We start from the raw sequence: 27,456 nt of genomic DNA on the forward strand, positions 1-27,456 counted from the left end.
TCTCATTACAGGCAGTTGTGAGCTGCCTACCATGGGTCCTCTGGAAGAGCTGCTGAGTCAACTCTCCAGTCCTATGAAAATATGTCTTAACCTAAGTTATTACCGATGCGAATCCAGTCATTCAGTGAATCTATTCAACTTGTAGGAAGGATCCTGATGAGCAAGACAGAAAACCTCGTGGAGCTTTTGTATTGTCAGATGCCTTGGTGACTAAACCCTCAGTACTGTGAGCCAGCCCCCTTGGGAAAAGTCTGGATTCCACAGCTAGTGAGGACACTGAAGCTCATTGTAGGCCAAAGCAGTGGCAAAGACAGATTTCAGTGCCATAAAAGGCAACAGACAAGGTGCATTCTGGGACTGAAAGGGCCCTGATTGTTCTCTTTCTCCTAAAATTCAGGTTGTATGTTTGCAGAACGTTCATAGATTTGCATTCAGTTCCTCTGACTGCTTTAAGGTCAGCACACAGGTGTGACCAAGCCAGCTCTGCAAATGCTCACTAGACAGACATGCTGGGAGTCGCTTGCAATGGCCTGAAGATGACCCTGGGTGAGGAGCTAGCAGTGAATTCAGTCTCATAAGCTGGCATCTTTCATTTGGAAAAAGTCACAGTGGGGGGAGCCTCTGCATGGGCACAGAGGACTCAAAAGTCAGGGATGAATCTTCAGAAGAAAGGCCTCGACCTCAGAAGAGCTGGGACCTCGTTCTAGGCAGGGCCTAGACGACAAGCTAAAACCAGAGCTTTAGGTTGGCAGGGCTGATGGCATTGACCTTGTTGTGAGCCTCTACTCTCTCCTCAGGTTCTTTGGGCTACAAAGAGATTTTCCTCATGGTAACAAAATGGCTTAGAGGCCTAGGCAATTTCAACTCAGCACATATCCGTCTCACTTGATTCCCAGGGCCTAAATAGTTAAAGGAGAGAACTGACTCACACAGTCTGTCCTCTGACCTCTGTCTCTCTGAGCCTTAATACCTGTACACATCCCTCCCTCCCTTCCTCCCTCCCTTCTTCTCACCCTCTTTCTTTGCTTTGCTTTCTTCTTGCTTTGACCAAACATTTGAAGAAGGCAGCTTAAGGAAGGGTTGACTTTAGCTCACAGCTCCGAAGGATGCATCCATCTTAGCAGGAAGGTATACGGTGGGAGGAGCCAGAGGCAGCTGGTCACAAGGCTTCTGCAATCAGGGACCAGAGGGATGAATGGAGTGCTCAGCTCCCTTCCTTCTCTAGAACCCCAGCAAAAGGAATCGTACCCCCTCCCCCAACACACCAACCCCGAAACTCGATGTGCCCACAGGTTTGTATCTTGATGAGTACAGAGTTTGTTAGGCAGACAGTGAGAACTGACCATCCAAGACAATGAACGAGGGCTACCGTTTAAAAAAATAAAACCAATGGGAAGAGGAGGCAAATCAGAATGACAGGTAGCAGTTGCCCAAAGCAAACAGCAACACGCACAACCTGGGTGATCTACTGGAAAGAAGGGTGTCTCCTTCCCCCGGAGCCAGGATGGTTTAACTCATTTGTAAACAGCATTGTATCTTTTGCTACATTTCCGTTTCTTCAAAGCTAACCCAGTCTGAACGACCTCCTACTCACATTTTAATAAGGTTAAAGTTCAAACTGCAAGGTACAGAACGTAGCCTGACGTTTTGGGAAAAAAGAACTTCCTAGGGATTTATAACAGTGTGTGGAAGACATGAAGTCCCCTCCTCCTAACATGGGAATTGGACTTGCCTATATAGTCCCTCCTGGCCACTAGGCTTTGGTACAGCCCTCTCCTCATTATGTTACTGCAGAAGGATTAAGTTAAGAACAGATCAAAGGGGCCCGAGATAAGAAACGGAAGATGTGTTGTGTTTTGCTCTTTGTAGACTTCATTTTTAAAATTTTTGTCTTTTAAAGTGTGTGTGGTGTTTGTGGTGTCTACTCTGTGTTTATTAGTGTGGACGTGTGCATCTTGTGCATGGGGATGTGTGTGGAGGCCCAGAGCTGACAGCAGCCGTTCTTCTAGTCACTCTTCACCTTTACTTTTATTTAATGTTTTATTGCTTGTGTTTCATAAATTAATATAATAAATTTCATTTTCACCTCATTTTCCTCTCTTACTCCCCCTCCAACTGCCACCCCCTTTCTCACCTTTATTTTTTGCAGTGGGCTCTCTCAGATATTTGGCTAGGCTGGCTGGCCAATGAGCGTCAGAGATCTGCCCTAGCATTGTGGCTGTAGGCATAGTGTCTGGCTCTGTGGTGGGTCCTGGGGATCCAAACTTAGATCTTTATGAGAGTTAGGAAGGGACTTTACTGATGAGCCATCTCCCCAGCCCCTCGTAGATCTATAAGTTGCTGTTTGACCTGTAGGCTTTGGACCTGCAAAACTATGACTTAGACCGCAGGTAGCATGTCTTATGATTTCCCTCTCCTCAGGAAGAGCCACTGTATCTTTCTGTTCCTCTTTGCTACATTTTAGTTTCTTCAAACTGAACCCCAGTGTAGAAGTCTTCCCACTCCCATTTTTATAAGGTTAAAGTTCAAACTGAGAGGTACAAAATGCAGGGCTAAAGTTTTGGGGAACAAAAAAATCTTCCTAAAGGATTTATAACAGGCCAGATAAAAGTGTACTAGAGGATCCCAACTTGGAGCCATTCATGTTGAGAACAGTTACCTAGAAGTGAGGTAGGCAGATAGAGTAGGCTTCAAAAAACATGACTCCTACACAGATTAGTTTAGATTCCTGGAACCCATGCACAAAGCCAGGCACATGCCTATAACCACGGGGAGAAAAGGCAGGTGGAAGCAGAGCTAGGCAGACAGATTTCCCAGGCTTGAGGAAGACAGGGAAAGGATGGAGAATGTGATGGGTGATGGGGAATGTGATGGATGCAGGTCCTGCTTACAGTCTCAAATGGCTGCTCTCGAAGAGGCCAAGGGACCTGTAGCACTGGTGAGCACCTTCCGACGGCCTGTCCAGCTGCTGTCTTCTGAGGATGTTCCCTACAGCTGGTCCAGTTAGGAGGGGCAGAGATTGTAGGGGGTGGGGGGTCAGGTACAGCAGAACCCGAAGAGCAAGCCTAAGGATCCTTCCAGGAAGGAAGGGGCATTTTCTAATTCAGGAACTCTATATTAGAGACCCAAGACACGCAGACCATCTGAGATGCTAGCTTTTCTAATATGTCGGCCTTAGAGATCAGCATGTTCATTAGATGTAGAGATTAGAAAGAAACATCATAGCAATCAAGTAAAGTAACACATGTAACACATGCTGCATATAAAAACATAGCACATTTGGTCCCTGGTATCCAAGTGAGGCTTGTTCTAGAACCCTCTGTGAAGACTCCGTGCTTATTCCGTTATATAAAGTGCTGTCCTGCTTGTGTGTGACCTGCTCCAGTGTTCCTGTATAAGCAATTCTCAGATTGCTTGTATTGTGTTGTAGAATGTCAGGTCCATGTAAATAATTGTTTTGCTGTATTTGGGGAAAATGGTAGCAAGAAAAAAAAAAAGCAGTCTGTACATACATTATAAAAACTACAAGGCTTGAGAGATGGCTCAGCAGTTAAGAGTATTTGCCGAGCTAGCGGAAGACCCTGGTTTGGTTCATAGCATGTGTATCAGGCAGCTTTCAAATACCTGTAACATCAGCTCCAAGGGCAACCGATGCTTTCTTATGGCCCCTTAAAGCACCCACATACATTTACATGGTGCATATTATGATGAGCAGGCTGCACACACCACTAAATAAAAGTAAACCATGAAGATAGCTGTTGTTGTTAACAAAACCCGTAGGAGCAGGAGAGTAAGACACAAGTCTTAGTTTTCAAACACACAGTTTCCTGCTATTCTTTTCTCATAGGAGTTTCTATCAGATCCGCCCCCCAGTGTGCGTGTTGTGTTATATATGTATGTGTGTGTGTGTGTGTATATATATATATATATATATATACATACATGCATGCTCAGGTGTCATTTCTCAGGTGTCCCCTTCTCCCTTTTGGTTGACATAGAATCTCTCATTGGCCTGGGACTTTGCTCTGTGATAGCTGCCTAGTGAGCCAGGGGATTCCTGTCTCCCATCTTGCCATTGCCAGGATTATAAGCAGTTTTTCACAGGGATGCTCAAAGTCAGATCTCTGTGTTTGTGAGGTGAGAGCTTCAATGGCTGAGACATCTCCCAGCCACAGAGCATCACTGTTGACAGAAGTCCCGAGGGAATCATCTTAGGAGGACTTTGCATCCCTCTCTTCTTTCCAGGCCACACCTGGATTACACTAGCAGTGCTTGGAAAGTACCCGTGGTCTTGCCAGAAATGGGTCCAAGGACTCCATAGACAGGCCAACCCCACACCATTGCTAACCGGAAACGGTGGCTTTCAGTTTTGCAGAAATGAAGTTTGGTTGCAAAGATTTAACATAGACACATAAATGCAATCTGAAACTGTGAAGCTGCTGCTAAACTTATGCATAACATAACTCTCTCTATGGAGAGGGGTAGAGGTGGCAAATCTACCCATAGACCAATCTTGCCAATCCCGGTCCCCATTTTCTTTTGGTCTGTGTTACACACTTGGTTAATAATTAGATTTTGTTTGTTTTGCACAGTGAATTGGCTGCTGATTGATTGCCTCATCCTAAATGGTGACACTGTTTTTTTAGTAAATGAGCAGCATTCTTGACAAGCAGAGCACACCTACACATTTGGTGGGCTTTTTATCAGAGAGTCTCATAATTGTCCAATGTGTAATAGAGTGAATTCCTACCTTTTCTTACTGAGGAATCTATGTAACTAGGAGGGGCAGGGACTCCTTCATTCTGATCCTTTGCTTAGATAGGACTAAGACCAGAGCTCACGTTCTTTCCTGGGCTACCCTTGCAGCCCCCAGGCATTCTTCCCATCCTGAACACAGCCATGGTAACCGATGAAGAGAGAGACCTCACCTAGAATGAACCCATCCTTCTTCTTGCTTCTTGCCTTACATCTCATCCTGATGAAAGTTATGTGAAGACATGAGATGTGCATATAGATGTGCATACATGAGTCTATACACACATGTATGAATATGTGCACTTGCAGGGGTCAAAAGAAGTCACTGGGTGTCCTGCTCTGTTACCCTCTGCCTTGTTCCCTTCAGGAAGAGTCTCTCACTGAACCTAGAGCTATGGTAGCTGGCGGCCAACAAACCTCAGGAATCCTCTGGTCTCTGCTGCCCCACAGCTCTGGAACTATATGTCTGTACATGTCCATAGCTGCTCATTTAACTAGGTTTTAGAGCTGAACTCAGCTCCTCACACATGTGAGGCAAGCACTCTTACCCACTGAGCCATCTTTCTAGCCCTGAGAACATATTTTTTGCTCTGTGGCTCGACAGCATCTTCCCTCTGGAACCTTCTGGGTCCATATCTAGTGTGGGCTCTATATTCTAACTCTGTGAGAAATAAAACTTGGGTTTTGATCTTAGCAGACAGAGACTGCCCAGTGTTTGAAGGGCTACACTAGTGCAGTCTGCACCTGCCTCTTGTCCCACAGTCCCTCAGGAATGCAACAGGCACTCTTCCCCTCTCATTAAAACAAGCAGCACCTTAATATACAGTTAGGTGTGTCTGTTTATCCTTGGGAAAAAGAGGGCTCCATGTTTTAAAGTCACACAAGGGGTCGGGGCAACCATAAACTGATGCTGAAAGTGGTCCATTGCTGGTGAGTTTATTGCTATAGCACCAAGAATAAATACTGAATGAAGCCCTCTGGAGGTGTGTGTGTGTGTGTGTGTGTGTGTGTGTGTGTGTGTGTGTGTGTGTGTGTGGCGCACTAGTGCGCATGTGTGCAGACTGTGGAATGTTATCAAAAAGAGAAAGTGAAAGGAACCCCACTTGGTGCTAGTATTTATTTATCTTCTACAAAAAGGAGAATTTCACTATTTGAGTTTTACTCTTTGGAGGCTTTTTGCCAAATACTTAACAATCTGTAGGGCTTGATTTCTCATTAAAAAAAAAAATGCTGCTCTGAGAACAAGAGTCTGTGTAACTAGGATGTGTTTGTTTTTGTTTAAGTCATTCAGAGGGGGAAATCGTCTCTTGTCCATTGTTAAAAGAGAGGTTTCAATCAAAGGAAAAGTCTCCATATTCTAAAATATACAAACAGTTCTTTGAAATGGATGCCAAATCAAACTCTAAAAGGGACATTTTTCTTGCAGAAGTTTTGAGTTAATTCTGTGTGCAAGGCCGGAGTGGGAAAACTTGGAGACTTGTCGGAGGAATGAATTGTAGTAACACCACACTTAGCTTCCGAAGTTACATAAGGAGCTCTGTCTTACAGTCATCCTGAGCTGAGCCACTTGTCCCTGGTTTTAAACTAAATCTTAGTAATAAAAGGACAGGAATCCTTTCAGACTAAGACCGAGTTTCAGTAAAGTAGTAGGCGAGACTTTGGTTTCTGAGGACATTGGATCTGAGCAGTCACTCCTACTGGCTCTCATGGATAAAAATTAGCTGATCATTCTTGGGGTTTGTTTCCTTTCATTGTTTAAGATGGTGTGTTTAGTTAAATAGCCCAGACTGGCCTCCAGTTTGCTATCCTCCTGCCTCAGCTGCCCGAGCATTAGGGCTGCAGGGATGTGCTACCGTGCCTGCTTAAGTGTCCTCCCTAACATTGCTAAGAGATGATTAATCCCTAGGGTGAAATGCACTCTTTTCTCTCCAAGTGGCTTTTGCACATGGTGTTTATCACAGCAATAGGAAGCGAATGTGGACACTTGTTTGGAAAGGAAATCTGTGTGGTATCATGTCAGGAATTCTATGTGCACAGAGCTAGTAGATGCCAGCAAGGCAAGCCCAGTGTGGAAAGGGGATACCATTTCACTTGTGCCCCACCAATAACTAGCTGAGTTGTGGGGCATCTTTCTGTCTTGACAAAGGCACTTCTGTGAACAGACACCATGACCAAGGCAACTCTTATAAGGATAACATTTAATTGGGGCTGGCTTACAGGCTCAGAGGTTCAGTCCATTATCATCAAGGTGGGAACATGGTAGCATCCAGGCAGGCATGGTACAGGAGGAGCTGAGAATTTTACATCTTCATCTGAAGGCTGCTAGGAGAAGACTGGCTTCCAGGGAGTTAGGACAAAGACCACTCCCACAGTGACACACCTACTCCCATAGGGCCACACTTCCTAATAGTGGCACTCCTGGGGCCAAGCATCAAGGATGTGTTGTTCATAGGATAATGGATCTAGGCAGGACAGGGGTTATAGCTTGAGGTGCACTGTGAAACTCCTGGGTGCGGAGGGAGATCTGTGGATATGGGGATAACTTAGATGAGTTCTGTGGGCTCAAATCCACATAGGACTAGGATTATAGGAAAGGCAGCTGCTCATACAGGCCTAAGGGAGAAGGACACACAAATTGTCACAAGGACAACTTGTCACTGCATAATTGGCAATGGTGATGCCATACTTTTTCCCTCACGTGTGCGATATCTTTCATCTATATCTCTGAGAAGGCCTTCGGGGTGCTTAAAGGAAGCAGGACAGGGTCTGATTCCAAAAGAACTTAGGTCAGTGAAGGGGAAAGGGTAATGTTTGTTCCTTTGCAAACCCATACAGAGTACAAGAAAAGACTCAGGAAGCATGGCAGATGAGGTTGCTAGGGCCATGGAGGGGAGGAAGGAGATCCTTGTAGGAAGGGAGGAGGGAGCGCCTGGTAGAAGGGGAGGAGGCAGCTCCCAGTAGGAAGGGATTATGAGGCAGATTTTGAAAGCTGTTTGCAATTTCAAGAAGAGAGGAGGGTTCAAGGACAGGAGAAACTAAAAATGAAAACCAAAGTTGGACACCATGAGCAGGCCTGTGATCCTAACTACCCAGCAGGCAGAGACCAGGAGGAGTCCCTCAGGAGAATGAAGTTCAGTTACCCCCAGAAGGCCTCAGAGTGAGTTGAGGGTCTACAGGGTGAATGATAGAGACCCTGTCTCAAGATATAAAGTAAAAGAAGGCTAGGGATAGCTGGCTCAGTGGAAGAATGCTTGTCTAGCATGTAGAAGGCTCCAGGTTCAAACCCCAATATGGAGGGAGGGAGGGAGGGAGGAAGGAGGGAATGGAGACCAAGGCAAAGGAAGCGGGGAGGTGAGGGCACCAGAGAAAGCAGAAGGGGTCTAGGTTGACCTGGAACATGTAAGTCACAAATGAGAAAGAAAGCCAGGTGGTCATCTGGATCTAGGTTTGGGGCCTTGAGCGGTTTGTGCAGTACAGCATGCTGTAGGGTCTACATTGGCTCATCAGCATGTTGGTGCTCTTAGTCTATCTTGGAGAACCACAGGTTGTATTTTGCATGACTCTGTCTTGGAATCATATGCCATCCAGAACCAACTCCTGCTTCCCCTGGCTTGTCTTGCAGATCAGTGTGAGATTTGTTGGAAGATGTCTTAGTTATGTTTCTTTTGCTGTGGTAAAACACCATGACCAAGGCAACTTATAAAAGAGTTTATTTGGGGCTATGGTTCCCAAGGGTTATGGTCCATACTGTCAGGGACAGCAGATAGCAGACAAGGTGGCCGAAGTTGGAATCTGAGATCTAACATCTCAAACCAGAAACAGGAAACAGAGTCAATAGGGAATGGCATGAAGCTTTTGAAACCTCAAGGTCTGTCCCCAGTGACACACGCCCTCCCACAAGGCTACACCTCCTAAAACAACACCAGCAACTGGGAATTAAGTATTCAAGTGCACATGGGGGTATGGACCTGCAAGGGGCATCTCATTCAAACCACCCCAGAGGGCTAGTCTGAGGCTGGGTTGGGCTCTGATGTGGAGGGGCCACTTTATAGGACAAATGTCATACTCTATCCAAAAAATACAGTCTGTGTATTAGAGGATAGTAGAACTTAGCCTCCGTTTCCTATGTCACACGCCTCTCTTCCCAGGCAGAGTCTTTTATAGGAGACCGTGGTTGGACCCTTGGGCTGAGTGTGTGTGATCAATCAGTAACTTCAGCTTTCAGTCTCCATTCATGGGTTTTCTAGTTTGCACATGATAATCGGTAATGGGTAAGAAGAGGAGACGCCGCTGTTTGCCGTGTGCTTTCACCGTTTTCCCGTGGCAGGAGCCAGGGAGCCTAGGGACTATAAAATATGATTTACTTTGGCTCACACGGGACATCAGTGATATTGACTATATCCAAATTCAAGAGCAGGGCCAGTTATGGCAAAAGGTGACGACAGCTCCCACTTCCCTATGTCACATCGCAGCTCCCTCCCCACAGCTGCCACTGAGAGGCAATCAGGATCTTCTTTATCATCAGCCTTAGCCAGACAGGCTCTGTTGGAGTTGACCTAAGGGTGTTCCTGAATCCCCACACCCTAGCAGAGATGGTGGCAGTAGGGTCACACAGTTCTAGGGTCAAGTTCTGGGCCACCGTGTACTCATCTGCTTGACTGTAACCTTAAGCAAACCACTTCTTTGAGCTCTGGGTTTGTCATTCTTTCAGTTTGTCATTCAGAAAATGAGGTTGGTGACAGTCGCCTTTGTGGAAGATTCACAGCATAATGTACATAGCAAGGGTGTCGTGGAGGTCATCCTATCCACTGACCAGAGCTGTGGTAACTACGCTGCCTCAGCTGCTGCCTTGGCCAAGCTCCCCTCACACCGAGGGATGCTGTAAAGATCTGATCACTTAGAGGGACTCATATACGGTTGGGGAAAAGCAGAGCCTGGTTGGTTTGCAGTCACCAGATCTGGCTCCCAGCCCATCACCCAGCAGTGGCATGGTGGACCAGAGTGTCCCCGCACCACCGTGGGTTTGGGCTCCCAGCCCATCAGCCAGCAGTGGCATGGTGGGCCAGAGCATCCCCGCACCACCGTGGGTTTGGGCTTGCCACCAGGTCTGATGAAACGCTGCTCAGAGTTTTCCACTGTAGCACTCCAGAGGGCAAGTGTTTCTCTGACCCATTGGTACCCATAACTACCCCCGGGGAGAGTATTTTCAAGTCTCATGTTTTATCTAAGGAAAAAAAAATCATGTGAAGTTTTGGTCCGTTTTAATATAAGATACTTTAAGCTACGAATATCACTTAGCTGTCCGGTAAGAAGCCTTTCCACTTGCCTTTTTCTTTTGTTCCATGGCTTCCGATCAGCTAAGCTTTGGTGTCTAATATGTAAAATGTTAACCCAATTTCTGCTTTTAATACAGTCCAAGTTAACACTAGCTCAGCCATGATAAAGTACCAGGCTGCTCTCTCTGTATTCTAGGCTTAAGAAAAAAGAAAGAAGGAGGGAGGGAGGGGAGAAGGAAGGAAGGAAGGAAGGAAGGAAGGAAGGAAGGAAGGAAGGAAGGAAGGAAGGAAGGAAGGAAGGAAGGAAGAAGGAAAAAGAAAAAGATTTTCTTAGCAACAATTTATCATTTAGTTGCAGTTTTTAAAATGATTTTAATTGACCACATATGCTATGAGTTGCTCTTGTAGACTCTGCCTCCCGCCCTGCGCCCCGCCTCCTGCCCCTGCGCCCCGCCTCCCTGTACCCCCTCCTGTGGGCATGCGCACTTCGCTGCTTTCAGCCAGGATGTCAGAAAATTAATTACGCTGCTCCGGGTAGATACCATCACAGGAAAGCCGCCCCAGATTCAAGATAAGATTACCGATATAGAAGCTGTTATTTTTAGTGGGGGAAGACTACTGCTTTCCAATCTCCTTGCCTCATTTTCCTAGTTTCTCCCGTTTTAATCCTGGCTCCATGTTTTCGTAGCCATAACTCATTAGTGGTTTTTAATTTTTCTGAAACTGAAATAGGGTCTGAAAGGGTGGATCCGCCCCTCTTCCCTTCTTTTTCCCCTCCTCTTTTTTTTTTTTTTTCCTGGCTAATCGGAGGAACGCGGCCACATCTGAAGCCACTTGGCTCATTATGAATTTCATGGAACCTGATTCTCTGAAAGTGTTTCCATATGTGTGTTCCCAATATATCCCATCCCCTCTAAATGGGAGCACAGACGTGTGCATGGGCTGGAAATGGCTTCAGGATGTGACAGAGCAGTCATATGACTCGCGGCACCGTGGGTGGCCCCTTCTGAAAGACAGGGTGTCCTGGGTGCTGGCCTCCTTCCTGCAGCGGATCTGGTTTCAAAGACTATCCACCCTTCCTTTAAAATGTTCCTAATCAAGGCCTAGCGAGATTGTTCCCCCTCTTCCCGGTCCAGTCTCTCTCTTCACCCTCACAGCCTTTGGCTCCTTCCTTCTCCTTTGCTCTGGGTCCTTGGATACACACACACAAGCTCACTGATCTTTTACGGTCTGTCCCCTTTCCCTTTCACAGAGCGGAAAGGTATTACTCCAGCAATATCCTTAAAACTGGCGTGGGTTTAAAGAGTAGTTGCTGCTTCTTGAGATTGCCAGGGTCCCCTGCCCTTGTCCCCTCTCCTTGCTCCAGAGTAACAAACTTTCTTAGCCTTAGGACAGGCTGGCCTGTCTGATTCTGTGAGTGTGTGCCGTGAACAGCACAGATCATTACAACATTGAAAGCAAATATTTATACTGGAGATTGGAGGCACTGTGTGTGTGTGTGTGTGTGTGTGTGTGTGTGTGTGTGTGTGTGTGTAAAACCTTGGAGCTTGTTAGTCATTTTATTGTCTTAAATATTGGCTCTATGACTGATTCCGATGTTTCCTTCAGCACAGTCTTCTGCATTCCCCTTAAAGGTGTGTTTTTCTAATTATCAGGCAGTGAAGTGAAGTCGAATGTTGTTCCGCTTACTCATGTTTAGTATGAAGAAATCACTTTGGAGACATGGTACAAAATCCCTTTAAAGTCTCAGTGTGAAGATGCAAAATAGTATTTTATGTACGATCTAACATTGATCCTCGATCATGTCTTCTGGAGACCAGATCGATATTTGTTTGTCCAGCAGTATTTTCGAAGCACCTGCTTTTCCATTATGTATTGTAGAGTGTCTAAAGGAAGTATGGGATGGGAAGAGTCTCTTGGGAAAATCCTGCCTTTGAAGCATGAGGACCTGGGTTCAGATCCTGAGCACTCTTGTAAAAGTCAGCTCTGGGGGAGGTAGAAACAGGTGGACCCCTGGAGCTTATTGGCTGATCAACCCAGCCTAATAAGCTTCCTGTTTAGAGAGAGACTCTGTCTCAAAAACCAAGTGGAGAGTGACTGGCTGAAGAAGGCACTGAAAGTCGGTCTGCCTCTGCTTGTAAACATGCATATTCACACACACACACACACACACACACACACACACACACACACACACACACAATACACACACTAACAAAGAGAGATGAGACACACACTAGACACACACACTCACACACACAGAGACATACTCTCTCTCACACACACAGAAGGAGAGACAGAGAGACAGAGGAGACACACTACACACATACACAAGAAAGAATACACACACACACAAGAGAGAGACTACACACACAGACACACATACACAAGGGAGAGAGAATACACACACACATACACACACACACACACAAAAGAGAGTTCATTTTCTTAATATGTTTTCTTTTTCCAAGTTAACAAAATAACGTTTTAAAGTAAACCTTATTATAAAAAAAACTTTGCAAATAAGTAAAAACATCACACACCAAAATTAACCAGACCCAACGTCTATACAACTTAATGAGCTTTTATACAGTTAGAATTGGCATTCAGAATGGAAGCTGTGAGTTAAGTTTTACACTTTTATTACTGAATCTATTTTATGCACTTATCCACCATCAAAAAAAACCAAAACAAACAAATAAACAAACAACCCAGGATAGAATTAGACCTAGGAAAACAGTCATCTTTATATTCTGTCTTCTAGCCCATGCCCATTACCTACACGAAGTCCTTCCTGACCCCTTCCTATTTATCTTGTTCTGTTAATCGCAGTTCCTGTACCCATGCGCACATTTTTCCATATATACATATATTATTGGCTACATCCCACTATGAGAGACTGAAAACACAGTTTCTTTTTTAGATGGTGTGATCTTACTTAATAGTATATATTCCATCCATTTTTCTTGCAAATTTTAAATTTTATTTTTTAGAGTTAAGTAGTATTCCATTATAATACATATATATATATATATATATATGTATTATACATATAATACATATATATATATATATAGATAGAGAGCAGTCTATATATCTATGTTAAATAGTATTCTTATATATATTAAATGTGATAATATATTTATTACATATATCAGATTTTTATTATCCAGTCACTTGTTTGTTGAGGGACAACTAGTTGATTCCAGCTCTTTGCTCTAGTGAACAAAGCAGGAATTAACATGAAGTATAGTCAGATGGAATTCTCTGCACATACACTGAGGAGAGAGAAGAAGCTGGGTCACATGGCAGTTCTGTTTTCATGGGTTTTGTTTGCTTGTTTGTTTGTTTGTTTTGTTTGCTTATTAAAGAAATTTCCAAACTGATTCCCACCATGGCTGTGCTAATTTGCTCTTAAAGAACATTAATACCAATGACCATGTTTTCATTTAAATGGCTTGGTAGTATTTATGGACACAAATATCCCAGGTATGCATAATAAGAAAGTCATATGAATTTATACACCATGGGAAGTGGGTGTTCTTCTCCTGGTCATGACTTCCTCAGCTGGTGCTTGCTTACCTTGCTCTGGGAACCCTGTGTGGGGTAGCCACAGCCAAAGTCACCCAAGAGCCCCAAGCTCGTGTCCAGTCCACAGGAAGCATGCAGTCCTGAAGGGCAGAAGGGCAAGATGTAGAAAACCGTGCGTGCTCACAGAGGCTCATCGTCTTCAGTGAGATACGCGGTAACTTGGCTGTGTCTCCCCAGAGCTGTTAGAGCTGTCCGTACTTGGCTGAGGGATGGTCAGCTCTGGTTTAAAATTCTGCCTCTTTGCCTGCGAAGGAAGAGATGGGAGCAGAATTTCCCTTCCTCTGCGTCTTCTCAGAATGCAGATCTAAGGGAGCTCCAGGCAGATCCTGGGCCCTTCCCACCATCACTTCTGTCCCATCAGTCAGTTGGGGGGTGGGATGCGGGGATGGGGGGAGGTGTTGGGTTTGCACAGGAGGACACTTTAGAGTTCCTGTTGTCCCTGACCCTCACGGATTCAGACTCTTGAGTCTTGTCTATCAAACTCATCTACGCTTCATTCTCGTTGACTTTTTCTTTCCCTTTCCCTCCAGTTCTAGCTATGGAACATGGGGTTCTTTCCCAAGCTAGGCAAGTGCTAGTACCTTTGAGCTACCCCTCACCGCCATCAGTGATGATTAATGACCCTGATATGCTGGCTGTTTACACAGGTGCAGATATTCAGAAAGATTCAAGTTTTACCCCCACTACCTTACTGACTCCAAACAAATACCATGGCTTTCATGCCAGTGATGGACCTGGGCTCATGGGCAGGGACAAGTGTGCCCACTGTCTGGAAGGGCACACATGTCTGCTCTGGTTCTCCCCATTTCCCTGCTTCATCTCTTCGCCAGGGTCTTGCCAGTATGGAGCTACATGCATACTGGCTCTTAGGTAGAGTGGGTGTCAGGAAGGAAGGGACAGATGCTAATAAAACAGGGACACCAGTTTCTTAGTGGCAAATGTTGCTGGATAGGTGTTCTGTCTGAAGTCTAAGGTCGGGTGACTTGATGAGGTCTGAGAACATCTTTGCGTCCATTAAAAAGAGCATTTAGCAGGGTTTTAGCTATGCAGTGTACTTAACTTACATTTTAGATTTAATGTCAACATTGCTTATGCTTCTTTTTTTTATATAATATTTTTACCTTTCATTAAGACAACATCTTCCTATGTAGCCAGCCTAAACTGGCCTCAAACAAACTATGTTGTCTCTTCCGGACGCAATGTCATGAAAATCTTCCATGTGCCCCAGCCTCTGTAGTCCTGAGACAACAGACGTGAGCCACCCTCAGCTTGTTTTAAAAGAGAGAGAGAGAGATGTATTTATTACTTCCATTTTTATGCGAATTGCATAGCAACATTGAGTTTGTGTGCATTATACCACGTGCAGGTACCCTTAAGGCCAGGCTGAACAGTTCAACATCCCCTTGAACTGGAGTTACAGTGGATGCTTTAACTGCTGAGTCATCTTCTCAGCCATCCCTAGCAATTCTGATGCCTGTCCCTTCACTGTGCTGTGACCGCACTGGGCCTGTCACTGAGGTGCTGATGCTTACGCTCATTTACTTGTTTTGCCTTCAACCACCCACATACTTTTCTCATTCGAAGCCTCTTACAGTTGTACTAGGTTCTGGGAGGAATGTGAGAGGAAAAGAAATCCTCTGCCATCCAAAGCTGACTCTAGTTGGAGAGAGCAGACCAAGACACAGCTAAGCCTGGAGCAAGGGCTCAGAAGAGCAGCCTAGGAAATGACCAGCGTTGGAAGGGACTGAAATAGGAAGTTGTTATGTAAGCAGGCAGTTGGGATGAGGCAGCCAAAGCGTTGAAGCAGAAGAAGCCCGTGCACCACCAGGAGACAGCAGCCCTGCGTAGGTCTTGTGTGGTCTGTGTTCCCAGGAAGGACGTCTCGTGCTAATAAAAAAAAGTTCGTGGGCTTTATTTGAGATTTGTTGAAGCAAAAGCGCCTGCCCTGTAACCAGCCCTAACAGACCGCTGAAGTTAGCACCTCTCGGCCAGAGCTTCTGGCCTTCCCTGCTGCGCAGTGATGTCCTTACACGCAAGGACCAGCTCTGAATGTGCTAATTTAGGTTGTTACATTCAAGGCTCTTTGTATTTCTTCTGCCCTTCAGCTGGGTCATGGCGGTTGTACTAAACATTTGTCAGTTCTACTAAATATTTAGTGAGGAAGCTAAGTGGCCAGTTTCCCAGCTGATGCCCCTTACTGACAAATAGTCCCTCCATTGTCTTTAAACTCCAGGTTGCTTTTATTATGAAGACCTCCTTGCCTGTTTTCAAGCGACAGCTGTTTAGTGAAGGTATCCTAAACAATAAATGTATCTTAAAGTAGGGCTTGGAAATGCAGATTATTATTAGCACTAGGCTGTAGCTCAGCGGTAGAGTACTTGTCTAGTATGCTTGAGATTGTAGGTTTGGTTCCCTGTACTTCAAAAAGGGGGGGAAGGGACCAGAGAGATGGTTCAGTGCCAATGGCCTCTTTCAGCCTTTATGGGTACCCACAAATGTACAGAACACACACACACACACACACACACACACACACACACACACAAAGAGAGAGAGGAGTAAATATTTTTTTATTAAAAATCAAGTGATTATTCCCATTAGCAAGCTCTGATGAGAGATCTGTGCCTTCAACAGCTGTCTTTAATTGTGAGGCAGACATGATCTAGGGTAAGTAGCAGTGAATGAAAGACCTGTGGTATTAGCAGCCCGAAGAGCCAAGTCCAGAGGCTCTCTTGTAGCCCCCTTGTCTGGGTTCACACACTTTCCCCTTCTCTGAAGACTCCCAGAAACCCAACTAAGTAGAGAGCCTGCCTGGCCTCTTTCCTCTTACAGACCTTTCAGAGAGAGGCAGAGTGTTCTTACTTTTAACATTGCCTTTGTTTTTATTTGGGCCTCACGGGCACTTTATTAATGTATTCTTCCTAGTAAGTCTCAGCGCTTGACGCTGCTGCCGCTGCTTTCACAAGGGCAAGGCTCTTTCAGCTCCTCCTGCTCTTCCTTACGGCAGCCACATTTGTTTGCAAGCTGTCCAGCTGTGGTTGGGAGTGGAGACAGCAGCTTTGGAATGAAGCGCATCTGTAGGAATCCAGGAGATCCCAAGGGACCAGGGATGCAGCTCTTGACCTTGACCTCTTGACCCCGAACCCATCCCTCTTGTACCCTGGGCAACTGAAACTGGTTGCTCACTGTTTATCAGATTAGATAGACAATGCTGCCAAAGTAGAGCATTGAGAGGGTTCCAGCAAACTAGTAATTATCAGGGTGATACTGGGGTACCAAAAGAGTCCACTTAAGTAATTTCCATTTAGACAGGAGTAGTGAGAAGAACGGGGAGGGGGATGTGGTGAATTCAGCCAGACTCTTGGAGGTTAAAGGATAATGTGCACCGCCTGTTCTCTCTTAGAATCCAAAGGGCGCTGTATACTGGCTCTGCTTCTTTCACTGCAAGACTGGGTCTCCTTTGGGTCTCAGCTTCTCTAGTTGTCAGGTGTAGATTAGATGACAGTCCATTAGACTTTTCCATCAGAGTGTTTGACCAGCAGAAGGCAGTTTATGGCTAACTTGGGAGATCATGGGACATAGCAGAAGACTGGATAAACAAAGTTTTATGGAAGCCATTTTTAATTTATCCAGAAATTCGACAACATGTCATAGTCCCCTCCCTGTCATGGTTTTCAAGTTTACTGTACAGTGTCACTCTGTCCCCCGGTTGAGTCAAACTATTGTTATCTTGTGGTTTCACTGACTCCTGCTGGCCTCCAGGCACAGTGAGAGGCCATTTTGAAACTTTGATTTTGTTTTGAGATAGGGATCTCAGTTCTGAAGCCCCAACTTGCCTGGAGCTCACTAAGTAGTCTAGGCTGGCCTTAAAGAGACCATAGTCCAGCTCTGGGATTGCAGGTTATGGCCTCCCCATAACAGGCTACTTTGAAAACCATTAGAATCAGAAGATCTCTCGTGGATGGTAGAACCTTCAGTTCCCTGGCAGTTTTGATTTTTCAGCACAGTTTAATGTACCTCGTACACAGACGAGATCATCCGTGGGCAACAGCAAAGAGAATGGCTTTATTCAGTCAGTAGCTGGGAGCTTTAGGATGGCTTTGGGTTGCCCTGAGACTACAGGCCTTTGATTGGAGCAGGGTGTGTATCTGTGGGTAAGGTTGGGGTGAATTTGCATATACAAATTAGATCACAACACATTTGCATATGCAAACCAGACAGAGGTTCATTTGCATATGCAAAATAGACAGGTACAAGAACTTCTAGAACTCTCCCAGGTTTTTATCTTGTGGGTAATTTTTTTTTTTTAAAAACAAGTCTAACTGACATTTTCCATAGTCAATTCAGTATGTTTTTAAACTTTTTAAAACAAACTGCTTGTTGCTATAACAGAAAGAAACAGTGTCATTGTCAAAAACACCCAAAAGTGAGGTCTAAAACACTGCCACACTTGTACAGCTGGATTACAGGTTCACGTGAAGAATCACTCAGGGAGAGAAATCGTAGCGGCAGTTCGTCCTACTGAAGCAATGATTATAAATAAGCTGAGGTTTCTATTAGGATCCCTTCCACCTGCCCACCACACATGACAATTTCTTATTATTTCTTTGTGCTCAAAACTCACGTCTGTCTGCTTCAGAAAAAAAAAATGCTCATTACCATAAAATGACTGAGAAAATTCCAGAAAATGCTATTGTTCATCGATTACAAGAGTCTCTTCTAATCCCTTTCAAATCTACCTTAGTTCACTCGTTCAAGAAGTGGATCCTCAACACATCACAGTTTCAGGTGACTGGAAGCGTTTGGTTAGATACTTTAACCCCAGTAGACGCTTGTCCCACCGTTTCCACGAAGAGAAATGAACCCAACCAGAGCTCATTCATTGAAAGATGCCCCCCCCCCCGTCACTTTGTGCTTGTTAACATTTCTCAACCCCAAAGCTACACCTATCTTGGCATATTCTGCTGAGTAATCAAAACATCAGAACATCAGCAAAATGTAGCAGCTAAAACAGAGAGGTGTGTGGTAGGAAGAAATATAAAGCTGTACCGGAGTTTACTAGAAGGGTCCCCCCATAAAGACTTTTAATGAGATTTCTGCATCAAAATAAGTGAAACCATATGGAATGTTAATTATTCTTAAAACATGGTTTTAAGGGAAAATAAATACACGTTAGCAGCCTTAGGGGGAAAAAAATCAACGTGTCTATCTGTGAAGTCTGTGCTTCCAGGAAGGGTAAATGTTGACGTTGTAAGTGTGACTTCTTTCCGTTTTAAATTACTCGGGCTATTCTGGCTTTCTTCACATGCCCTGGGTATTGAACTTAATGCACATGGAAGGGGCCTGCCTATATCTATTAGGCAGAGACCTCAACTTCACCTAGACGCTGTGGGGCAAGAGGGCTGCTGAGAGCCACCTGTGGCCTCTGCTTGGGGTCTTGTTTGAGGTAGCTCATAAACACAGGCTAGGGAGGCGGGTACTGTCATCTGCTCCTATGTCTGAGTCTGACACCGTCACTATTTTATTTCCACCTTTTAAACCCCAAGCTTGTCAGAATTTCATTTAGGGGGATGGGACAGTGAGGGAGAGGCCAGTCAAGGAAGGAGGGGTTGGTAAGAAGCAGACCAAAAAGTGCCCGGCTGCATGCGTTTTTTAGCCTGTCATCTTGAAAGTGTTTGCTTTGGTGTTGGAGGCAGCTCGTTTGCTGTCCACCTTCTGCAAATGGGCCTGGGGATCCTGGGAAGGCACTAGTGAGGAATGGGGACCCCCCCACCCCATGTCCCAAGGCCCTTGTTTTTCCTCCTGCCTTGGAATTAATGACATAGACCAGATGTCAATCCTAGAGCTGGAAGGGAACTTAGAGTTCATCCCCTCATTTTCCAGATGATGACACTGCCACCTCTGACTTCTGCCTCTGGCCTTCCTCTCTCAGTAAGAAGAGCCAGGCAGGTGAGATTTTACACAATTGCTGGGCTGGGCTGGGCTGGGCTGGGCGGGGAGGGGCTGGGCTGGGTGGGACTGGGTTGGGCTGGGCTGGGCTGGGCTGGGCAGGGCTAAGATGGGCTGGGCGGGGCTGGGCTGTTTTATGGCTACTGTCTTCTGGTTTATAAGATGTGAGACAAAAGGTTTTGTTAACTCCTATGCTGCTTTCAAGCAGTCACTATGTATGACAAATGCATTTCACACACTGAATCCCTGCATATGGTGAAGATTACAAACAATGTGCATTTTAACAAACACTACCACCCTCTGACAGACCCTTTCAAGACACATGGCGGGCTGTCAGAGAGGAAGGATTGAGTACAAATCAGGCTGAGGGACAATTATGATCTTCAGGATTTGCCCAGCCTTTTCTCCTACAGCTAAAACCTGTCGCAAGTCAGTGAGGGGGACTTTAGGAGACATCACAAACTTAGCGTGTAAACATGGATGTAACTAAAGGGCTTGTCGTGATTATAGTGAACCCCAAAATCACAGCTTTGAGTTTTATCCATTTCAGAAAACTAATTTCCATGTGCAAAGTCTCTAACCAGACTTTCAGGAGTTAGACAGCAGAGGTATCTGCCAAGGAGACACTGATCACTTGTGAACTTTCTAGCAGGGAACCATCTCTGCCTCTAAGCTTTGAAGAACCCAGAGCTCTCTCTGGTGCAGAGGACAGGGAGCTGGCAGGGAACATCTCTTAGCTCAATCTCTCCTAGGCATTAGGCCCTAACAGAAGCTGCTCTGGGTACCTGGCCTAAACCAGGTCCCATGTTACTCATCAGGCCTCTGACTGTCAAGGTCTCCACCCCATCCTCCACCCTCCCACCACATCCTCCACCCTCCCTTTCGATGCCTTCTTATCTAGTTTATGACTCAAGGGAGAATTTCTGAGGGTTAGACTCTTCCCGACACCCCCAGAAAAAGCTAGATAGTGTTAGATTACTGAAATCTGCTTTGATTTCACTGTGACTAAGATGAGGATTATTAAGAAGATTTTAAATTCTCTTAAAGGTTAAAAGAAATAGTAAGTCGACATTAAGGGAATCTAAATACAAAGAAGCTCCACCAAAGGGGAACACGAATAAATCCCATTGCTTTGGATTTATTTATTTATTTATTTATTTATTTATTTATGCATTTATTTATTTATTTATTTATTTTTACACTGAGTTAGAAAAAAATCAGTTGGTCTGATTTAGTAAAAGTTTCACTTCAGAGATCTGTAGTGTAGTAAGAAACAAGAAGGGAGGGAAGGGAGAACCAATGAAGATCCAGCCTTAAAGTCTGGTGAGTGATCCCTGTCTGCAGTTGGGCTGGCCTCCACACAAGGCCTGGTGCACACTTGCTTGTAAAAGCCCTTTGGGACTTTCCGGGTGTGGAGAACAACCGTAAGGATTAATAGCATTGCATCTGTAAGGTAACCACGTAAAGCCCGAGGCGAGCAGTGCCTTTGGAAATCTGTGTGTGACTTGCTGATCCTCGGGAGAAAGCTGAAGTTTTCCTCTTCTTTTTTTTTTTTTTTTATTTTAAATCTTATAACGTTTCTATCATTTTAATTGATATTTACAGATGTTTCCCCCTCCCCATCTTCTGTTATAATTTTTAGGTGCTTCAGAACTGGGCCCTTTTTCAGACCCCAGGCAGTTCCCAAGCATTTCATCCCTCACTGAGAGCCGCTTCTCCAACCCACGAATGCATTACCCGGCTACCTTTACTTACACCCCGCCAGTCACGTCAGGCATGTCCCTCGGCATGTCCGCCACCACTCACTACCACACGTACCTGCCACCACCCTACCCCGGCTCTTCCCAAAGCCAGAGTGGACCCTTCCAGACCAGCAGCACTCCATATCTCTACTATGGTACCTCGTCAGCATCCTATCAGTTTCCAGTGGTACCCGGGGGAGACCGGTCTCCTTCCAGGATGGCCCTACCATGCACTACCACCTCGAATGGCAGCACGCTATTAAATCCAAATTTGCCCAACCAGAATGATGGTGTTGACGCTGATGGAAGCCACAGCAGTTCCCCAACTGTTCTGAATTCTAGCGGCAGAATGGATGAGTCTGTTTGGCGACCATATTGAAATTCGTCAACCATGCATGGCCCAGTGGCATGCAGGGGCCACATCCCACATGTGTTAATATATACATATATAAAGAGAGTGCCTATATATGTATATTGATTAGCCATCTAGAAGATTTCTCATTCACTCCTTAGTCGTGATCTTGCAACCCTAAGAGCGTGGGGACAGTCATAACTGGGTTTTATATTGTTTACTATTTAAGATGTCCCCCTCTACCAAGGAACAAACTGTCAAAGGTGTTATCTGGTCTGGTTTTGTAAGTGACCTGTTCCCAGGCCAATTCAGAGAGGTTGATTCTGGGTCCAGGAGGAAGAAGAGCCACTTCCTCCCCGTGCTTTGAAACCACAGGCCTCTGCTGTGTGGAAGTCTGTGCTCTCTGCAGACCGGCTTACAAAGCCAGATGAGAGGCGGCGTGGCTGCTGTGGCTGCCGTCCACTCTGAATACCTGTTCCAAAGTTTTCCTCCAGACTTGATGCAGGTACTCATTTGAACTTTGGAGTTCACTTTTTTTTTTTTTTCTATTCTAAGAAAGTGACTTCAAAAATACTGATCAGGACAGATTATTTTATTTTACTTTTTTATACTCCCTCACTTCCCCCATTTAACCAAAAATAATCCCCACTCCCCTCCCCCATTCCTCCTGCTTCTCCCTTTATGCAAAACTGAAAATGGCAATATCTCATTATAGCCATAATGATATAGAGTTTGAGTTGGCTGTGTGTTATTTGTTTTATTTTCTTTTTTCTTTTTTAAATTATGAATATGTGTAAAATCTGAAGTAACTTGCTAACGTGAATGGTCATATAACTTTAAAGATTATATTTATAATTATTTAATGACATTTGGACATTTGGAACATTTCTTAGTGTAATATGTTGACTTCGGTCTCTAAAAGTGCTTCTTCTTAAATAACAAGTTTCTTCAGTGGGCTAGAGCCATATCGGAAATATTGCTAAGCAATTTCAGTTCCTTCAGGCATAATGTGATTTTTGAAGTTTTCATGATGTATGAAGGAAATGCTATGTTTCTTTCTTTCAGGTGTTTGCCTCTGACACAGCTTTGCCTTTTAAAGCAATAATTAGGGATTAAAAACAAAACAAAACCCACCTATAACCCTGCAGCCCTTTAACACTTAATGTAGCCCCTTCACTAGCATGAAATGCTGGAGACCTGTGGTTTCCTAATTTCTTCATGTTGGGGGTTGGGTGGGGGGTGGCCATTATGACTCTTGTCATATTAAAAAGCCAATCACAAGTGATTGGTTGAACTGCAGAAAAGTGTTCTGTGGTCTCAGAGTTGAGCAAAACTCTAAATTGCAGGCTTCGTGGTTGAGAGCCTAGGCAGCTGAAAGCCACACGTGTGGTAAAGGCTCAATCATGGCACATACAGCCTAAGAACACAGACACATTAGGAGTCTGCACCTACCAACCTTACCACACAGCCATTCAGGGGAACCCAAAAGTGCCTTACTCAAAGAGCCCCCCCCCCCCGCAGTCCCCCCTCTCCGAAAGCTTTCCAGGAAGTAGAATGAAGTCACTGTCCTAGGGGAGTGACAAAAGTAGCAACTGGTAGCTGATGTCACAGAGCCTGTGGGGACCTCCAGAAAGCCTTTGATATTAGAGGCTCTCACTAGGGAGAGCCAAAAAGAGCAGGGAAGGCCATGTACCAATTGGTGTCTGCCATTGTATGTGATTGTGAGCTCCAGCCCTCCTAGGAGGATACTCCAGTGATCATTCCTGGCACCTCATGGCCAATCCCTGAGTGTGACTCCCTAATCCAAGCCAGGGATCATTCAGTGACACCACCAGGCAAATCCCAGCATTCCCCCTGCACAAAGTGTTTGTGGGGGTAGGTTGGGGTGGGGCCACCTTCATTTGAATCCTGGGTCATTCTAAGAGTTCTGCAGGCTTTTGCCCTCAGCCCCTACACTCCTTTGCTCTCTGTTCCTTCTCAGGTTGACCTTTGTCTCAATGTGGGACAGTCCAGGGGTAGATGGGGACCTATATGTGCCTCCAACCTGTGTTTTCCTCAGAAGTCATCCTGACTCCTTCTGATATAAATCGAGGGGGGAAGAAACCTATCTTTCACCAAACCAAAACACTTCGCCTTCTAAAGGTCGTGTACCAAGTAGACACAGATGGTCAGGCCACCTTTGTGTTTTTGAAGATGGAATTTGTAACTGATGCTATTTATTGTTTGTGTGTGGTAGCTTGAAGCATACCACAGTCCACGTGTTTGTCTGATACAGATTTCAGCAGCATTTACAAAAGTCAGTGTCTGGTTACACTCTTCAGTTTTCATTAATCGACATGAAAATGTTACCATCGGGGCCAGCTGCACCCTATTTAATTTTTCTAAAGGCGCTGTATTTGTACATTATTTTTTAACGTTAAAGGGGCTTCTTAAAGTTTACAATAGTTATTAAGGGACTAGGGGGGATGCAATAGTGCCTAAATGTTATTACAGTGGCTGCAGGCAGCAACCCAGAGACATTTTTGAAAACAGGTCGTTTCCCTCTTTCCTCCCTTGTTTGGGAAAAATCCAAGTGCTTTCTTCACCTTTCAGTCACCTCCCTGGGTGACTCCCGTTACTTAGACCAGTCTTCCCCAACCCTCAACTAGGGTTTAAAATCCCCCTTCCTCTCCCCTATTCTCTTAAACTCTTCGTTTGCACTGGGTCACATGTATGATTTGTGGTTTTAAGACCAAAGCAATGTCTTGTCACTCTTCTGGAACTGTTTACTAACCTCCCTGGGCTCAGATCGACACGGTTCTCTAAGGAGCACACACGGCAGGAATTCACAGTGGAACCGACACAGCCATATTTAAAACAAAACAAAACAAAACAACAAACAAACAAACCCTCTCCAGTTGTCTCAGAATTTTAACCTAGGCCACAGTTCCTAATGGGCACCATGGCTTTGGTTTCAGGTTAGGAAATGATGCCCAGCCCCTAACAGGAAGACTTGACAGATTCAGCTAGTTTGCTCTTATCCTTCACTCCTAGACCCTAAGAAAACGAACAGGAAAACCATCTCCATGCCATTAGAGACTGTCCATTGTAGGTTCATAAGGGAGGGGCCATGCTGGGGGGGGTTCCCTCTACCCCAAGGAGAGGCACTGACTGCCCTAGTTCAGATAGTAATAGCAGAAATCATTGCATCCACGGTATTTGGAGGGTAATGAACAATAAAAGGCGATTCTCCCAAACCTTGAATTTGTTGTTCTTAAACAAGATGATGCATCTAAAACAAAGAATTTTTTTTCCTATGTGGGAACTTTCTTCGTTGTCTGTTTACTTCATGTTTACAAATAATTGTTTGCTTTTTAAATGCAGTACTTTAAAAATATATCAGCCAAAACCATAACTTACAGTAATTTCTTAGGTATTCTGAATAAAATTCCATGTCTTTCGATATGCCTACTGTTCTTAGGTTTCTGCGGAACAACGCCAAAATTGTAGCATTTTGTGTAAATACAGCTTTCGTCCTTATTTTTTATTTTTCTGATTGCTATTGCCCGAGAATTGCTTCCCATGCACGTATTGTACAAATTCTGCTTTGTGCCACAGGTCACGATTGTGGATGAGTTTACTCTGAACTTCAAAGGGGCTATTTGTATTGTATGTTGCAACTGTAAATTGAATTATTTGGCATTTTCTCCCTTCATGATTGTAATATTAATTTGAAGTTTGAATTTAATTTTCAATAAAAAGGCTTTTTTTTTCCTTTTGGTTTTGTTATGTGTGTATACTGGGTCTTTTCTCGTCTGTGTCTGACACTCACTCCTGCCTACATCTAGGATGTACCAGAGCTGCAGAACAGCAGGTTTCCTTCCTGTATCTCTTGAGAGAAAGGAGCGTCTTAGTGAGCACTGTGCCCACTTGTTTGCCTTACATCTGGAGGAGCAGGCAGAGACTCTAACCATCAATGTGTGTCCATTGTGCCCATGTCTGAAGAAGGGGGTACCCATGCCATCTTGCGGCAAAGCCCCTGGATGAGCCAGGCTGCATAGACCCTCTGAGGACAGGAATTAGATGCAGCAATTAACCACCCTCCTCCCAGCTGGCCTCAGATCCCTGGTAGCCCAGATACAGGGAATTGTCTATTTTCCTTCCCATATCTCTTTTTGGGTCATCAGAAACAAAAACCAAAGCCCTGTGGTGAATAAATTGGCCTAGAGAAATTCAGCTTTAGAAGCTAGGGAACCTAAGTGTAGTTTGAGGACTTTTGTTTTGTTTTGGGGCCAGTATTTATTTTTGGTAAATCCTTCCCCTTCCGTGAGGCTGAGTTGTTACTTGCTTCATGGCCCGACTGTTTGAGTTTCCACAGTTCTAATTTAAGGGTCCAGAGACTATGGTCTAGAGATGCTGGGTCACTGGCCACATCAGCTCCTTTATCCCGATGGGTAGAGGCCTCCTGTAAGAGGGTTGTTGTCCAAAAAAAATCTTGAAAACAGCTTATTTCTAAGATGAGGAGACATCCAAGAAGAACCTGCCTGAACTTTGATGAAGGAATTTGTGTGTAGCTTTTTCAAGATGAATATTTATTTACTTAAACATTTGTGTGGCTTTCAAAGGCACTCAGGAGGGGACACAGAAGCAGTCTAGTCTTCCTTATTTCGTCCCTAGCCACATCTCTTCACCCCTCTGAGCTGTGAGTTTCTTGCTTACTATCAAGATAGGCCAGGCAGATCTTTGTTGTGCCCTGAGCCTTGTGGTATATTTATTAGAAGCCCCAAATGGATGCCAAAAGTACCTCTCAATCTCAACCACCAAAAATACCCTTAGGCATCACCAAATGGGCAACATCTCCGTGGCTGGAGTCTTTGCCCAAACTCTTAGGTGGAACTGGTCAGAGGGATGACTGAGCTGGTTGGAGGGGATGGTTGAGCTGGTAGGAAGATGACTGAGTGGTAGGAAGGGTGCTGGCACCTAAACCAAAGCCATCAGCAGAAGCCTGAGGGGTTCCCTGGTCATTCATGCATGTGGTTGTTTTCCATCCCTTCAGGTGACAGACCTCAAGAATGGGATGGAGCATTCCTGGCTTAGCTGCACACCTTTCCTTCTTCTCTGTGGGCTCTGGGCAGCACAGCTGGGTCTGCCACAAGGCCAGCATTTCTCCTGGCTGTTCTGTTTCCTCACTGTAACAGCAGGCAGAAGAAGAAAGTCAGCTTTTCAGTGCTTCTGACCCCTGGTGTCCCAAATATTTAATCATGAGACATTTCTGTGAGAGTGGGAGTTTCCTGTTAACTCACTCTCAGCCGAGACTGGCCCAATAAACACCTTAGCTCTCTGTTACAGAGTTTATTTGGCTGGGAAATGGGTATTGCCATGTAAACAGGAAGCCCCCTGAAGTTATTATCTACAGATGTGGTTGAAGAGCCACATGTTTGTATTTATGAGACTTGAAAACAGTCTGGAAAACGAGGGAGAATGGCCGGGGAGCCCTTGGTCACGGCACAGGCCTTACAGCAATGCGGGCTCTCCCCACCCCCATTCCTTTGGAAAATGGACCACAAACAATAAGCAGACAACCAAGAGCCATGGGGGAACAGCAACTGGCTCCCTTGCATTTGTGTCACAAGTTCATCCACCAAAGGCCACACAGATTCGCTCCTAGTATCAGTTCTGAAAGACATGTCTAATCTGCTTGCACCCAAGGGCTGCTCACCTCTCTGCTCACTGCAATAGATTCCCCACCCATGGCTGTCTTCTTCCCTTCTGGGCTTTCTCCTTGGTCTTGGAGTTAAGAGAGGCCAGGTAG

At 45.0% G+C, this 27,456-nt stretch overlaps 1 protein-coding gene across 4 annotated transcripts in view; it reads left to right on the forward strand.

Annotated features, from left to right (window-relative positions):
• RUNX2 (RUNX family transcription factor 2) overlaps nt 1–21,692 on the forward strand; it is a gene marked incomplete at both ends in the record, with an annotated part of 201,627 nt that extends 179,935 nt beyond the window's left edge. For 3 of the 4 annotated variants that reach the window (XM_080917249.1, XM_080917251.1, XM_080917252.1), the window contains 2 exons: nt 19,506–19,571; nt 21,214–21,692. In XM_080917249.1, the coding sequence (XP_080773375.1) occupies nt 19,506–19,571; nt 21,214–21,692 (545 nt within the window). The remainder of the gene's footprint in view (nt 1–19,505; nt 19,572–21,213) is intronic. The other variant, XM_080917250.1, reaches the window with a different exon arrangement.
• Nucleotides 21,693–27,456: the final 5,764 nt, after the last annotated feature.

Source organism: Micromys minutus, assembly GCF_963924665.1.
Source record: "Micromys minutus genome assembly, chromosome: 5".
In the NCBI taxonomy this organism is placed as follows: Eukaryota; Metazoa; Chordata; class Mammalia; order Rodentia; family Muridae; genus Micromys; species Micromys minutus.